The sequence below is a fragment of the Epinephelus fuscoguttatus genome, linkage group LG4, assembly GCF_011397635.1.
Source record: "Epinephelus fuscoguttatus linkage group LG4, E.fuscoguttatus.final_Chr_v1".
In the NCBI taxonomy this organism is placed as follows: domain Eukaryota; kingdom Metazoa; phylum Chordata; class Actinopteri; order Perciformes; family Serranidae; genus Epinephelus; species Epinephelus fuscoguttatus.
Genome location: NC_064755.1, coordinates 29,793,960 through 29,805,225, shown reverse-complemented (window position 1 = coordinate 29,805,225; position 11,266 = coordinate 29,793,960). Strand labels below are relative to the sequence as shown.

Sequence of the window (11,266 nt, the reverse complement as noted above, 5' to 3'; positions counted from 1 at the left end):
CAATCATGCAGGAATATCTAGAAAGTCCAGCTCTCGTATATACTCAAAAAAAGGATCCCACATCATGTAAAATTTCCTCAGAGAGCCCCTCATTATGCACCTGATTCCTTCCACTTTGTCAAAATGAGGGACTTCCCTCATCCGTCACATGTGTGAAGGAGGTATTGGGGACTTCCTTCAGAGTGGTACTGTGGGTGGAGTTACACCAAATTATGCAATCATAGCAGATTTTCCAGTAACCCTCGACAGTGATCCAAAGATTTCCCCCCAGTACCTCTGTAATGCAGGACAAGACCAGAACATGTGTACATGGCTCGTCGGTGCTTGGCTACACCTGTCAAAAGTCAGGTTCACATCTTAATATATCCTAGAGAGCCTAACCTTTGTGAAATGAGCGTGACGTGGAACCTTAAAGGAACAGTGTGTAATATTTTAGGGGGATTTAGTGGCATCTAGTGGTGAGGATTGGGGACTGCAACCAGCTGAAAATTCCCCTGGTTAGACTTCCTTCATGGTGTTCATTGTTCAGGAGGTTTTTACTGTAAGTCAAGTTATCCGCAGAGATTTCTTCCTGTTAAAAAGAAACTGTAATTTAAACCAGTAAAAACATTAAATAAAGCAGTCTGATGTTTAAAAATCTGTGTTTTTCTGACACTGCCCGATGTGAAGGGGCTGCTAACTATGGCTGAGCCCCATCTAGAATCAGTTTTTGGTTTGTCGGTTTTGGGCCACTGTATAAACATAGTGGTGCAACATGGCGATCTCTGTGGACGCAGACCCTCTGCCTATGTAAATACAAACAGCTCATTCTAAGGTAATGAAAACACAACAATTCTTATTTTCAGGTGATTATACACTAAAGAAAATATACTTAATTTATTCAATTTCTTCCAATATATCCCCCTAAATCCTTCACACTGGACCTTTAAAGCAATAATCAGAATATATCACCACACCATTGTGCAGTTATTATTCCTACTGGAAACCTTTAATGTATTTGTGTTAATTTTTGAAACAATAACAACTTGTAATGTGTGTAATAAGCACATACATCCAGTCTAACTAAACCGACAGCTTACATCACATCCACTCCTCATTAAGGAATGTCATTGGGCAGGTTGAGGTATGTGAGCACTGCGTTTCTTCTGTGAAGGGAAATGAAAGCAGCGAGAGGGAAACGTGTGTTCCTGTATTCTACACATGATACTGTGAGGTAAGATGAAATTATTTGTTTGTTTTTTAGCTAAGGAATGTTTTGGATGTTGTAAAGTTAAATTTCATTCATTGATTATTTGCAGTGGGTCATTTGAAACAGTCATACTGACTCTTGGATCATAAATCTCTTGGTAAACTGTGGCTACTGTTTGACTCTCTGTAGCAATGCTGATGAGTCTTCCCGGGGTTGAGCAAGCCCAGCGTGGCCTTTCAGTGGGAATGACAGCAGCAGCATCCCACTGAATGTGTCACAGAGGTGTCAGCTGAGGTGCACAGAGCAGAGTGGTGTACTATATAAGGGCGGAAGTTGAGCAGAAAGAAATGCATTTCAACCACACAACTCCCCACATTTCACCCTCAAACCCCAGACCTGGATTTCCTGGTTACTATGCACTCATCGTCGTTGTGGTACTCATACTGATTGGATGTGTGGTGGCAATGGTAAGAATAGCTCTGCATGGTTATTTTAACATGACTGCATCATAGGTTTATCTTTAAGTTTTTATTTTCATGTTTCTCTTCAGGTTTATTTTATCAGGAGGAAGTCAAGGTTAGTTGGTTTCTGTGGTTTAAGCATCACTTTCAGATCAGTTTGGAATATTTTATGTTTTGTCACATTTTTTCATTTGTATGCTTAACCTCAGGTTAGATGAGCTGCGCCACAGGCTGATTCCTCTGTACAGCTACGACCCCACAGAGGATCAAGAAGAGTGGGAGAACTCTGCCAGGGACAATGAGGAGGAGCTGACTGTGAGCAAACCACTAAAACTTTACTAATCATACACCTCCATTTTCTATCATATCATGAAAATTTCAACTTATCCAGAATTTATTTCTTATTTTCAGGAACCTTTGTACAAGGAGGGAAAGCTCGCCTTTTCATCGCCCTACGGAACATGAACAGACAATCAAGAAAGAAGAATGTGGCCAATTACAAGATGATTTTTTCCTTTCTATTGTGTATCGCAGATGCTTTACAAACAGAGAGTGGCTGCTTTGTGAGGTTTAAAAACGCGTGGATGACACTCAACAGCTCTGAACACCACATTCCCATGTTCTGTGCAGAGCAGCAGGTGGTGCTGTGATCCTGTCTTTTGGATTTTTAGAGTCTGGATTTTGTTGTTGTTGGTAAAGACTGTACAAAGTGCATTGAGACATTAAGCAAGATGATATTTTTGGGCAATAAACTGAAGGCTAAAATCAATTTCTTTTGTGTTTGCTTTTCATCATCACCTTCCCAGCTTAAGAGTCTTGCCTTGCAAATATGTGAACACTTCCCCAAAACAGTTAATAGATCTCTGAAAAAAGACCCCAAATTCTATTGGATTAACTGTGTTTAAAAAAAATGGAAAGCATCTATTCACAGCTGATAGAAATTACTTGCATAATTATGAATCTCTAATGTACCTGTGTAATCAGCAGTTTCTATCCATCTATATAGACTGCACCTCTGTGTTACTCTTTGCAAGCATGGATCAAAGAGGCCAAAGACACTTAAAAATGAATCTAATATTAAAATGAACGAATTAAACTTTCTGATGAAATGTCTTTTTAAACAGTGTTTCAACAGGGCCTCTCAAAAGAATTTAAAACGTGCAGGAGCAGAGTGCAGCAGGGTTTCTTATCTCCAGTAAAATCCTCTTTGGAGACAAGAATGAAGTTAATGCTTTGAGTTGCTTGCTTGCATTTTTTGGCATGTACTATAAAGTACATAAAGTATTACCAAATGGCACAGACATATAGCACAAAGTAACGTTGATATTAATAGCTGTATTCTGTATTTTGTTGTCCATTGTGTCATGATTAATTTAAAGATTAAATATTATATGTTTTTCTTGATTGCTAAAACACATATCTTGAGACAATGCTCCATTTCCCAAAACTCTAAACACAAATCAATAACTGCACACTCATTTTCACAAACTTAAAACTATCCTCACATAACATAATGATTTTACATCTAAATCAAACTTTGCCCTCAGAAAACACACGTAAGCTGTCAAAAACACAGACTACATGACTGATTGTTAAACTCTGGAGGGATAAAACAGTGCTACCAAAATGTTTAGAATATGTTTTCAGAGAAATAATGTGAAACTTTACTGTAAAATCACAGCACTGACTTTCCAGCTAACCCTTTCAGGAACAGCTTGATGAGAGAAATTGAAAACAGTACTGTAATATACTGTATAACTCTTACAGTGGATGAGGGAATACTGCTGCTGCTGATCTTTGCAATGCCACACTGACAAAACACGTGAGGAAGACTCCGTGCATGTGCAGCACATGTACAGATTACTCAGCAGCAGCAGCATTCTTAACATCTCGTCTCAGCTCTGGGTCAGGCCATGATGTCTCATCAACATCACACATTACATTTGCTCTTTCCAAGCAGTGTGGGAAAAATGTCTTTGCCTGCCTTATCCAACCCTGGAGGGACACATCACCACAGGCACCCACCACTGGTGGAAATACTGATGCTGTCAGTTCATTGGAGGACTACCAGGTCTTCAATTATTGGAGTTTGAATTTCCTTTAATCGGACAGCATTACTGACCATCACCATATTCACCAGGGTGGGCTCCTGCTCAGCTGTGGGAAGTCTCTGCCTGCCTACAATAGAAAGCTATATATATATATAGCTTATTGACCTGTGCAGTTCTGATTGTGTGTTAAGTTTGAAGTTTAGTGGTTGCACCTTGAGAAAGTTACTTGTATTGACAGCATGTGTTTTGTAAATGAACACAGTGCAGTGATTGATTTATTTCTCCACTTTCGCGTTAGGTTTTGCAGAAAGTGTTTTGAATATTGAAATAAGTGTGAAAACAAGTGAATAGTGTTAAGAGTTTTGGGAAATGTGTCTTTCTTTTGGTAGATGGCATTATGGTTTGGGATGCGTAGTTAATAGGCTCAGTTACAATGTGAAAAACTGTAATTTGACCACAAGTTGGATGGGAATATTTGCTTTTGTATCATGTTTTTAATGTTTTGGTTGTTAAAGCATTTTGCAAACAGTCTGTCATTTTGTCCAGCGACTTTCAGTTTGAGCCTGTGTGTGAAAATGTGACTTCTGCCTGGACAAATGTGTTCAAGCACACGAGAAACACTGTAAGCTCAGAGGGCTTCAAAGACACACCTGTTTCTGCTTGGTAATCAGAAGGGTTGCCAGTGTCTGGAGGTTCCTCAGGTTGACACGTCTTCAAGCGCTCTTGGGTTTTTTTTACATACAGGAGGATGGGATCACAAAGAAAGAGCAGGTGAACATTCATCTAAACAAAACAATTCAAACCTCTAACTGATGATTGTGACTAACTGTGTGTGTGTGGATTTACATCAGTCTGGATGTCTTTTTGTTGGGACCACACTGGTTCCTGACCTCCATCCTGTTGGCCACAGCTCTGGTTCTACCTGCTCTGAGCCTCCACGGCCTGCTGTGTCACTACTGTCCCCTGCAGCACAAAGGCAAGTCCTGCTCCAACCTCACCAGCGAGTGTCTGCCTAATCAGCGCTGCGCCAGCTCCAGAGGACACTACGGCTCCTTCCACATTCTGTCTGCTCAGGGTTGTGTGGACACTGAACTCTGTGGCTCTTATGAAATCATCTCTTATCGAGGGGTCAAGTTCAACGTCAGCCACACCTGCTGCTGCAGAGACAACTGTAACAACCGACCAAAGTCTGACACCAATCTGAAGACGCTGCTGGGGATGATCACAGACAAGATAGAGCACAGTCACATAAATGATGTTCTTAGAGAGGAGTCTTTGGATTCATGTGCAAATTACACATCGTCAGGGAGCTCAACATTACCTGCCACTGCATCATAAGTGCTTGGAGACAGCTGGGGAGAGGCCTGTTGGCCATAGGCACTCACCTAAATCTCCAAAAGGACACTAACATTTGTCTGTGATTATCAGTATTTTTCTAAATGAGAAACAAAATGCATGAGTGTTTTGAGATTACATTTTAGCTCCAGAGAGAAAAGGTGGACTTGTCAGCCATCCTCCTGGTGTAACAGAGTAAATGCTGACATCATCTCTGTGGTTACTGATGAATGCAGCATAATTAAAGCACCCTTCCTACTTGCTGTAGTTCCTTTGTGTGGATTTTTGAAGCAGGTGTGCTGGGTGGGAGGTGTGGCCTGTGAGGGGAGATCTGGAGTCTCTGGTGACATTAGAATTCAGCAGGAGAAGCTCTGAAAAGTTTTGACTGTTTAAGTGGAATTAAAATCTTTGAAAATGTGCAGGTGAGTCTTCATTATGCTGTTTTACTGAAATTGTTTCTGTCGTCACTTTCTGCCTTTAAATCCTTGAGTTTTTTTGAATGTGACAATCAGTGGAGATCATTAACACCTGTGTGAAAGAATGAAGGCTAGGATACTTCTAAAGGTAACATGGTGATTTTTTCTGGCTTTAGTGATGGTCTTGGGGAAAAAAAGAAACATGAAAGAGAATGGTGATACATCAAAGTCAATATATTGGTCATGTGGAGTTCTGCAGGGCCTACGAAATCTTTTATATTGCATCTTTTATGACTCTGGAGGAGCTTTGTCAAGTCTGAGATAATTAATAAAATGATGTGACTTAATTCTGGCTCTGACACCACAAATGTTTAACAGGAAGTCTGCAAACTGGGGAAGTAGCATTTGAAATATGGGCATTTACAAGGCCAAGAAGGTCTAGATGAGCTGCATTATGGGGAATGTAGGCCCCAGTGTTTTTGGAACTTGACACATGCAGTATTTCAAATCTCTCACAAGTGCCCTCACTTTGTAAAAGCGCAGTACGACACTGCTAGTTCCTAATTTCTAGTAGACTAGACTAGATCTTGGTAAAGATAAGTTATTTACAAAGCATCTAAACCCTTAAGTTAGCTCCTTAGGTGAAGAACTGTTAGGAGTAGGAAGGAGGACTTTTAAGAGGCTTAAGAGTTTTTAAGCAGAGGAGAGAATAGCAGAAGGACAAAGAGGTAACACTGAATGACAGTGAGTTAACGAAACTTTAGAGATTATATTGTGCAGGGATGTTTGTGGTTGATATCATTAGAGAAGCGTTCACGTCTCCCACTCGATGCAATAATGCCAAAAATGAAAGTGATAATAAGCAACTGTAAAAATGGAATAGTGCAGCAGTGACGACTTGAGTCTGTCCATCCTTCCATCAGTGTCTCATATTGTGATGCAGTTCACGTTGTTTCCACTGGGTGTCTGCACCTTTTAATGATCAACAAATGGCATTTTTTAGAAGACTGCGTCATACCATGCAGTGGGGTCAACCACACCTTCTCACCAGGGTAAAAGTTTCAGAGTTGCAGTGAGAGTTTTCTTTAATCACTCCAAAGCTGGGTCTCTGCTGGAGATGTTTCAGCTAAGTTTGTGAATACGGCCCCTGATGTTCTCTTTAAGTTCAGATTTTGTTTTTTATAGCACAATATTTGCTCATTAAGATACCAAATGCCTCTCTTTAACTTGCAGGCCGAACACGTTGCAGCTCGTGCACGTTGCCATGCTGTGGTTCTACCTTCTCCTCCCCTCACTGCTCTGTGACAACCTGCTCTGCTACTACAGCCCCGTCCTGGAGAAGGACAAGACATCTGAGCTCATTGTGACGGAGTGCCCTTCTGACGAGCTGTGCTACAAGGCAGATGGTCGCTATGGCAACCACAGTGCCCTGTCGGCCAGGGGCTGCATGGCAAAACAGGACTGCAGCCAGGTGCACAGCGTCCGCCACAAAGGAACCGTCTACACCATGAGCTATGCCTGCTGTGATACACCACACTGTAACTCCTGCCCGGGGGTCGCAGCCACATCCCTCTACATCACTGTTACACTTCTGACTGTAGCTGTGATGGCCGGCAGCTTGTGACCGGAGACATCTGATGCGCTATGTTCACTAGAATCTTTAGAGGTTCATCTCAAAGGGGAAGATGCTTTTGTAGTTCAATACCAAGTGAGCAGTGCTCTGTAGCCTCAGCATGGAGTAATGCTGATGGTCTACAGAAGTATGTGGTGAACACCCAGTCTGAAGACACTGAGGTGTGCGCCAAGCTAAAGGCAGAGATTTCAACATGTTCTTTTATATCTTGGTGCCAAAAATATGTTTTTATAAATGTTTTAATGTCTTTAAATAAATATTTGAATAAGAAATTATACTGTGCTCTTTGGGTGTTTTCAGGCCCTTCTCCTTCTCACACAAACACACACACACACACACACACACACACACACACACACGAGATAAGGCTGGCAGTATATTTTTCTTATTGTCAACAAATAGATTTCCATATAGTCACATAACTTATTCTTCTGTACCACAGAGCTCCACTTAGCCACACCTTTCCACTGAGTACCATGTTCCCTCATCACAATGAACACAGGCACTGTAGTTTATTTTGAGTCAGTCCCACATACACCATCCCGTGGCTGCAAACACTTACTGGAGCATCAATTGTGTAATAATTTGCAGCTGAAAATAGTCCCCAACAAATGCAGCGAAATGATGTACATCTTTGGATCCAATGGGCATGGGCTTTGTGCTGAGTGCCTCAGACAGGGAGGGCAGGTCAGGAAGTATTTAGAATTGCACCCAATCATTTACTATATTTAGATGCACATTAATATTTTACTGTTATTCTGAATATGACAATATTCTGAATTCCTTTTGGATACTCTAAATTAGGCCTTCCCTAATGAGGCTTTTTCTGATTAAGACATGAGATGTGCAAGTATTGTGTATAAGATTGTTACCCCATCGATGTTTCCTGCTACCAAAACCCGAACCAAACTTTTAGCCATAACCCTAACCGCGAGGGGGGAAGCACTATTTGACAAGGCAACATTTTGATGCAACACTGGAATTATTTAGGTTCTAGGTGCAATCTTTGGGCATATACTGTGCATATAGAGCATTTAGAATATGCATCTCAAGTGGGGCTATACCATAGTTTGCGACACATGGCCTCTTGCCTGTTTACAGTCAGCTGCGTTGTCATGTATGTATTGTAGACAAACAACCTCGTCAACAGTTTGCAAGGCTGGGGTAGACATGCATGCCCAAAACAAAAGCCCACATCTCTAGTTGGAAAGAGAAACACACCTACTTTCAAACATTATGACAGACTTAAAATCAATGGGTTTTGGGATGTGCGTTAAAGCGACACTTACCTTACTGGAAATTTTTATGCTTTTCTTTGTTTAGGTTAAAATGCTATTAATAAGGTGATGGCACACTAAAATGAAATGAATTCCACCAGAGATAAAAACTCATAATTATACTACTCTCATATGGTTCTAAGAAAACTCCAACCAATCACTGCATTTGGACCGAATGCAACGATTGGCCAAGCATCCTGTCGGTCTTCCCCACGTGGGGGCCTCTGACTGACGTAAACGCTCGCATAACATCTCCCCCCTTCTACTCTTCTCTTGGCGTGTTACACTCGCTCTCCTCTTCTGTGTATCTAACGTTACCTTGCCAATGCCTGTGTCTATCATAAACGTAATGAGCACGTAATGGAGTAGGCCTTTGGAGGGAGATGGAGTTGCAGGAGGAGGGGGATGGAACTTTGGAGGGAAGCGGGAGTTGTGGATGTTCAAATTTTTTCTAAGTGTGTGTGAAATGCAAGAAATGTAAGAGTAGCTTTAATATGGCAACACTGACCTTTTCAAGGTGGTTTAAAGAATGAAAGAGGGAGGCTGTTCATACAGTTGAACAGTTTTTTTGGTTGCTAAAAAGCAAAATGGCAAAAGTGTCTCTAGTCATTTCACTTTTCCATATATTTACCTGATAAACCACATGATGGGGCACATTAATCGGAGTATGCACTGCTGCATGTAAACAGGAATATTAGTGGATTACTTATTTTCATTAGTCGTGCAAACAGCTTAGTAGGAATACTGCTGGGCAAAAAGCAGAATATTTTGTGCATGTAAATGTAGTCATTATTGAGATTTGGTGACATTAAGAAAAAAGAAAAGCCAGCTTTATCTGTTAAGAGTGAAGAGAGCAGCTCAAACAATGTGTACAGTATGAGGTTTGGACAGTTCTTTATTTCCCTTTTATAAGGCTGCTGGGTCTCCCCATAGTGGATATACATATATATACAGGAGATTGCTATACTGGAGTTACACTGAGGGCAGAGGGTCCATATTACACAGACTTCAAAAAACAACACTAATAGAGCCTCACCTCCAGGTATCAGAAATCAGCAGAGAGAGAGAGAGGGGATGGGAAGGGGGGAAACAGCACATGAGAAGAGGGAAGAGAAAGAAGAGGGGAGATGATGCAGTCTGAGAGCCTGACTCGACTGCCTAATAACTTAACACTAGAAAATAACATACAGATTTCACGCACAGTGCATCTTAAATAGGTTACGTGAAGAACCATTTACCATAAATATCTGTATTTTCGGGAACCAACATATATAAAAAAAATGATAAAAAAAACAACAAAAATCAATGTTCAGTCTTTTAATTTTTTTATCTCCTTTTCCCGTCGTGCAAATCCTTCTTTCGTTCCTTCTTCCTGTGTAGGCTGGGCTTTTTTTTTCCGCCCTGCCCACAGCCGTTCCAGATAAACGAGGAAAAGGAAACAGAACCCAGCACCCCCCTCCCCTCCCCCCCTTAAAAGCATATGAATTAGTAGAAAACGAACAAACAAATGAACAGAACACCACAGTCAACTCATCACAAAAAGAACCCACAGACACACAGAACAGCAAGAACACAGTACTCTTTTTTTTTTTTCTTTTTTGAGCTTCTTCATCACCGTTATTCCTCGTAATGGTCAGTATCATCATCGCGGTCTTTCTCCTGGCGTACTGGTTGGCGGCAGTGGAGCGGCCCTCCCTCCTGACGGCTCAGTGGAACTGGGAGGCAACTCTCCAATCGGCTGGTCAGTTCAGCAGTGATATATTATCTCTCAATTTCACAGTGTGGTAGGAAAAGGAGAATGAGGGGAGGGAGGGGAGTGGCGGGGGAGGTAAGCCAGAGGGAGGTGGGAACAGGAATCATAGGAACCACAGCAACAATTAGAAAACAACTAGAAACCCCGACCGTCCATGAAAAAAGTAAACAAAATGGCCGCTTCACTCCTTTCTTCTGAGTTTCTTTCCCGCCGACCCGTGTGGTTGGGAAGGCCTTGATTGGCTGGCGTAAGCTTGATTGGATGGCCTGTGTTTGTGGCAGAAGGTAGGGAGAGATGGGTGAGGGAAGTCTAAGGCTGACTGGAATCCGCTGGTGGATGGGACTCGACAGGGCGATATGTCGTCAGGAGCAAAAGGATGGGCATGGCGGGTCAATGTGTGGTTGGCAGGTCAGAGGGCGAATCCCTTCTTGGTGGGTTCAGGCACGCTGTTGCAGTGCCCTCCTCTTGCGGCTGTAGTAGTGACGCGCGCCGGTCTGTCTGGCAAAGTTCATCATGTAGTTTTGTTTACGGGTGCTGCGGGGATACAAAGACAGTGAAAGGGGGGGGGGGAAGAGGAGGAGTGTGAACATTAGTGATCAAGTAAGGGGCACTAAGAATCCACACATTCCCATGCGCACACCCGTATCCATGCACGCAAACACACGAATGGTTGAATGCGGCTTTCGTACTCACTCACATCCATGTTCATGCTGGCATTTTTAACCATGTTTCAGCCATAACCTCAAACACTCAACACCTGTATGGGTCTCATGGCTCGGAGAATGGGTGGCACTATTCTACACAACTGGATTTGTTTACGTTCTGCACAAATGAGATGCAGCTAGATGGTGAACATGGTGGTAAAACTACACGTATCTAAGACCAAATGTCACAGGACAAAGACATGGGACACAGAGTCTACAAACATACTACCACAGATGCTAAGGGGGGACACTCTGACACTGAGTGTTTGAGGTCAGAGTTAACAGCCGTCACTGGGAGAAAAGAAAAATAAGTAAACCAAGGCCATAAAAGTGCAGGATCGTGAGCAGAGAAGGGGTGGTTTTGAAACTAAGAGACACAGAGAAAAGCTGCGGAAGATCGCTCTTGCTTAGCCTGTTCATTGCCTCTTCCATCCAGCAGGGTGGTGC

At 42.2% G+C, this 11,266-nt stretch overlaps 4 protein-coding genes across 11 annotated transcripts in view; 3 read left to right on the top strand and 1 right to left on the bottom strand.

Annotated features, from left to right (window-relative positions):
- The first annotated feature begins 1,117 nt into the window (after nucleotides 1–1,117).
- On the top strand, nucleotides 1,118–2,419 carry LOC125887196 (small integral membrane protein 29-like). Its single transcript, XM_049573846.1, has 5 exons — nucleotides 1,118–1,213; nucleotides 1,379–1,656; nucleotides 1,740–1,765; nucleotides 1,860–1,965; nucleotides 2,062–2,419. Exons 2-5 carry the CDS (start codon nucleotides 1,537–1,539, stop codon nucleotides 2,113–2,115), a joined length of 306 nt encoding a protein of 101 aa, XP_049429803.1. The 5' UTR covers nucleotides 1,118–1,213; nucleotides 1,379–1,536; the 3' UTR covers nucleotides 2,116–2,419.
- A 1,948-nt stretch (nucleotides 2,420–4,367) lies between these two features.
- LOC125887193 (protein Bouncer-like) lies at nucleotides 4,368–5,194 on the top strand. The gene is made up of 2 exons (XM_049573842.1): nucleotides 4,368–4,472; nucleotides 4,553–5,194. Exons 1-2 carry the CDS (start codon nucleotides 4,450–4,452, stop codon nucleotides 5,037–5,039), a joined length of 510 nt encoding a protein of 169 aa, XP_049429799.1. The 5' UTR covers nucleotides 4,368–4,449; the 3' UTR covers nucleotides 5,040–5,194.
- Nucleotides 5,195–5,360: 166 nt separating this feature from the next.
- LOC125887194 (protein Bouncer-like) lies at nucleotides 5,361–7,262 on the top strand. Of its 3 annotated transcripts, none has more exons than XM_049573844.1 (2): nucleotides 5,361–5,458; nucleotides 6,686–7,262. In XM_049573844.1, exons 1-2 carry the CDS (start codon nucleotides 5,451–5,453, stop codon nucleotides 7,074–7,076), a joined length of 399 nt encoding a protein of 132 aa, XP_049429801.1. In that variant the 5' UTR covers nucleotides 5,361–5,450; the 3' UTR covers nucleotides 7,077–7,262. The 3 variants fall into 3 exon arrangements, with proteins under 3 accessions (XP_049429801.1, XP_049429802.1, XP_049429800.1); XM_049573845.1 differs by lacking the exon at nucleotides 5,361–5,458 and adding an exon at nucleotides 6,081–6,180; XM_049573843.1 differs by lacking the exon at nucleotides 5,361–5,458 and adding an exon at nucleotides 6,385–6,504.
- A 1,970-nt stretch (nucleotides 7,263–9,232) lies between these two features.
- reln (reelin) overlaps nucleotides 9,233–11,266 on the bottom strand; it is a 226,172-nt gene continuing 224,138 nt past the window's right edge. For all 6 annotated transcript variants that reach the window (XM_049573803.1, XM_049573801.1, XM_049573800.1 and 3 more), the window contains one exon: nucleotides 9,233–10,649. In XM_049573803.1, the coding sequence (XP_049429760.1) occupies nucleotides 10,553–10,649 (97 nt within the window). In that variant the 3' untranslated portion in view covers nucleotides 9,233–10,552. The remainder of the gene's footprint in view (nucleotides 10,650–11,266) is intronic.

Bases quoted from the DNA above. Each gene is read 5' to 3' on its own strand.
- LOC125887194 (XM_049573843.1), top strand. From the start codon at position 6,431: ATGATCAACAAATGGCATTTTTTAGAAGACTGCGTCATACCATGCAGT. The intron at 6,505-6,685 runs GTAAAAGTTTCA...TTTAACTTGCAG, and splicing joins AACCACACCTTCTCACCAGG to GCCGAACACGTTGCAGCTCG.
- LOC125887193 (XM_049573842.1), top strand. From the start codon at position 4,450: ATGGGATCACAAAGAAAGAGCAG. The intron at 4,473-4,552 runs GTGAACATTCAT...GATTTACATCAG, and splicing joins GGATCACAAAGAAAGAGCAG to TCTGGATGTCTTTTTGTTGG.
- LOC125887196 (XM_049573846.1), top strand. From the start codon at position 1,537: ATGCATTTCAACCACACAACTCCCCACATTTCACCCTCAAACCCCAGA. The intron at 1,657-1,739 runs GTAAGAATAGCT...GTTTCTCTTCAG, and splicing joins TTGGATGTGTGGTGGCAATG to GTTTATTTTATCAGGAGGAA. The intron at 1,966-2,061 runs GTGAGCAAACCA...TCTTATTTTCAG, and splicing joins ACAATGAGGAGGAGCTGACT to GAACCTTTGTACAAGGAGGG.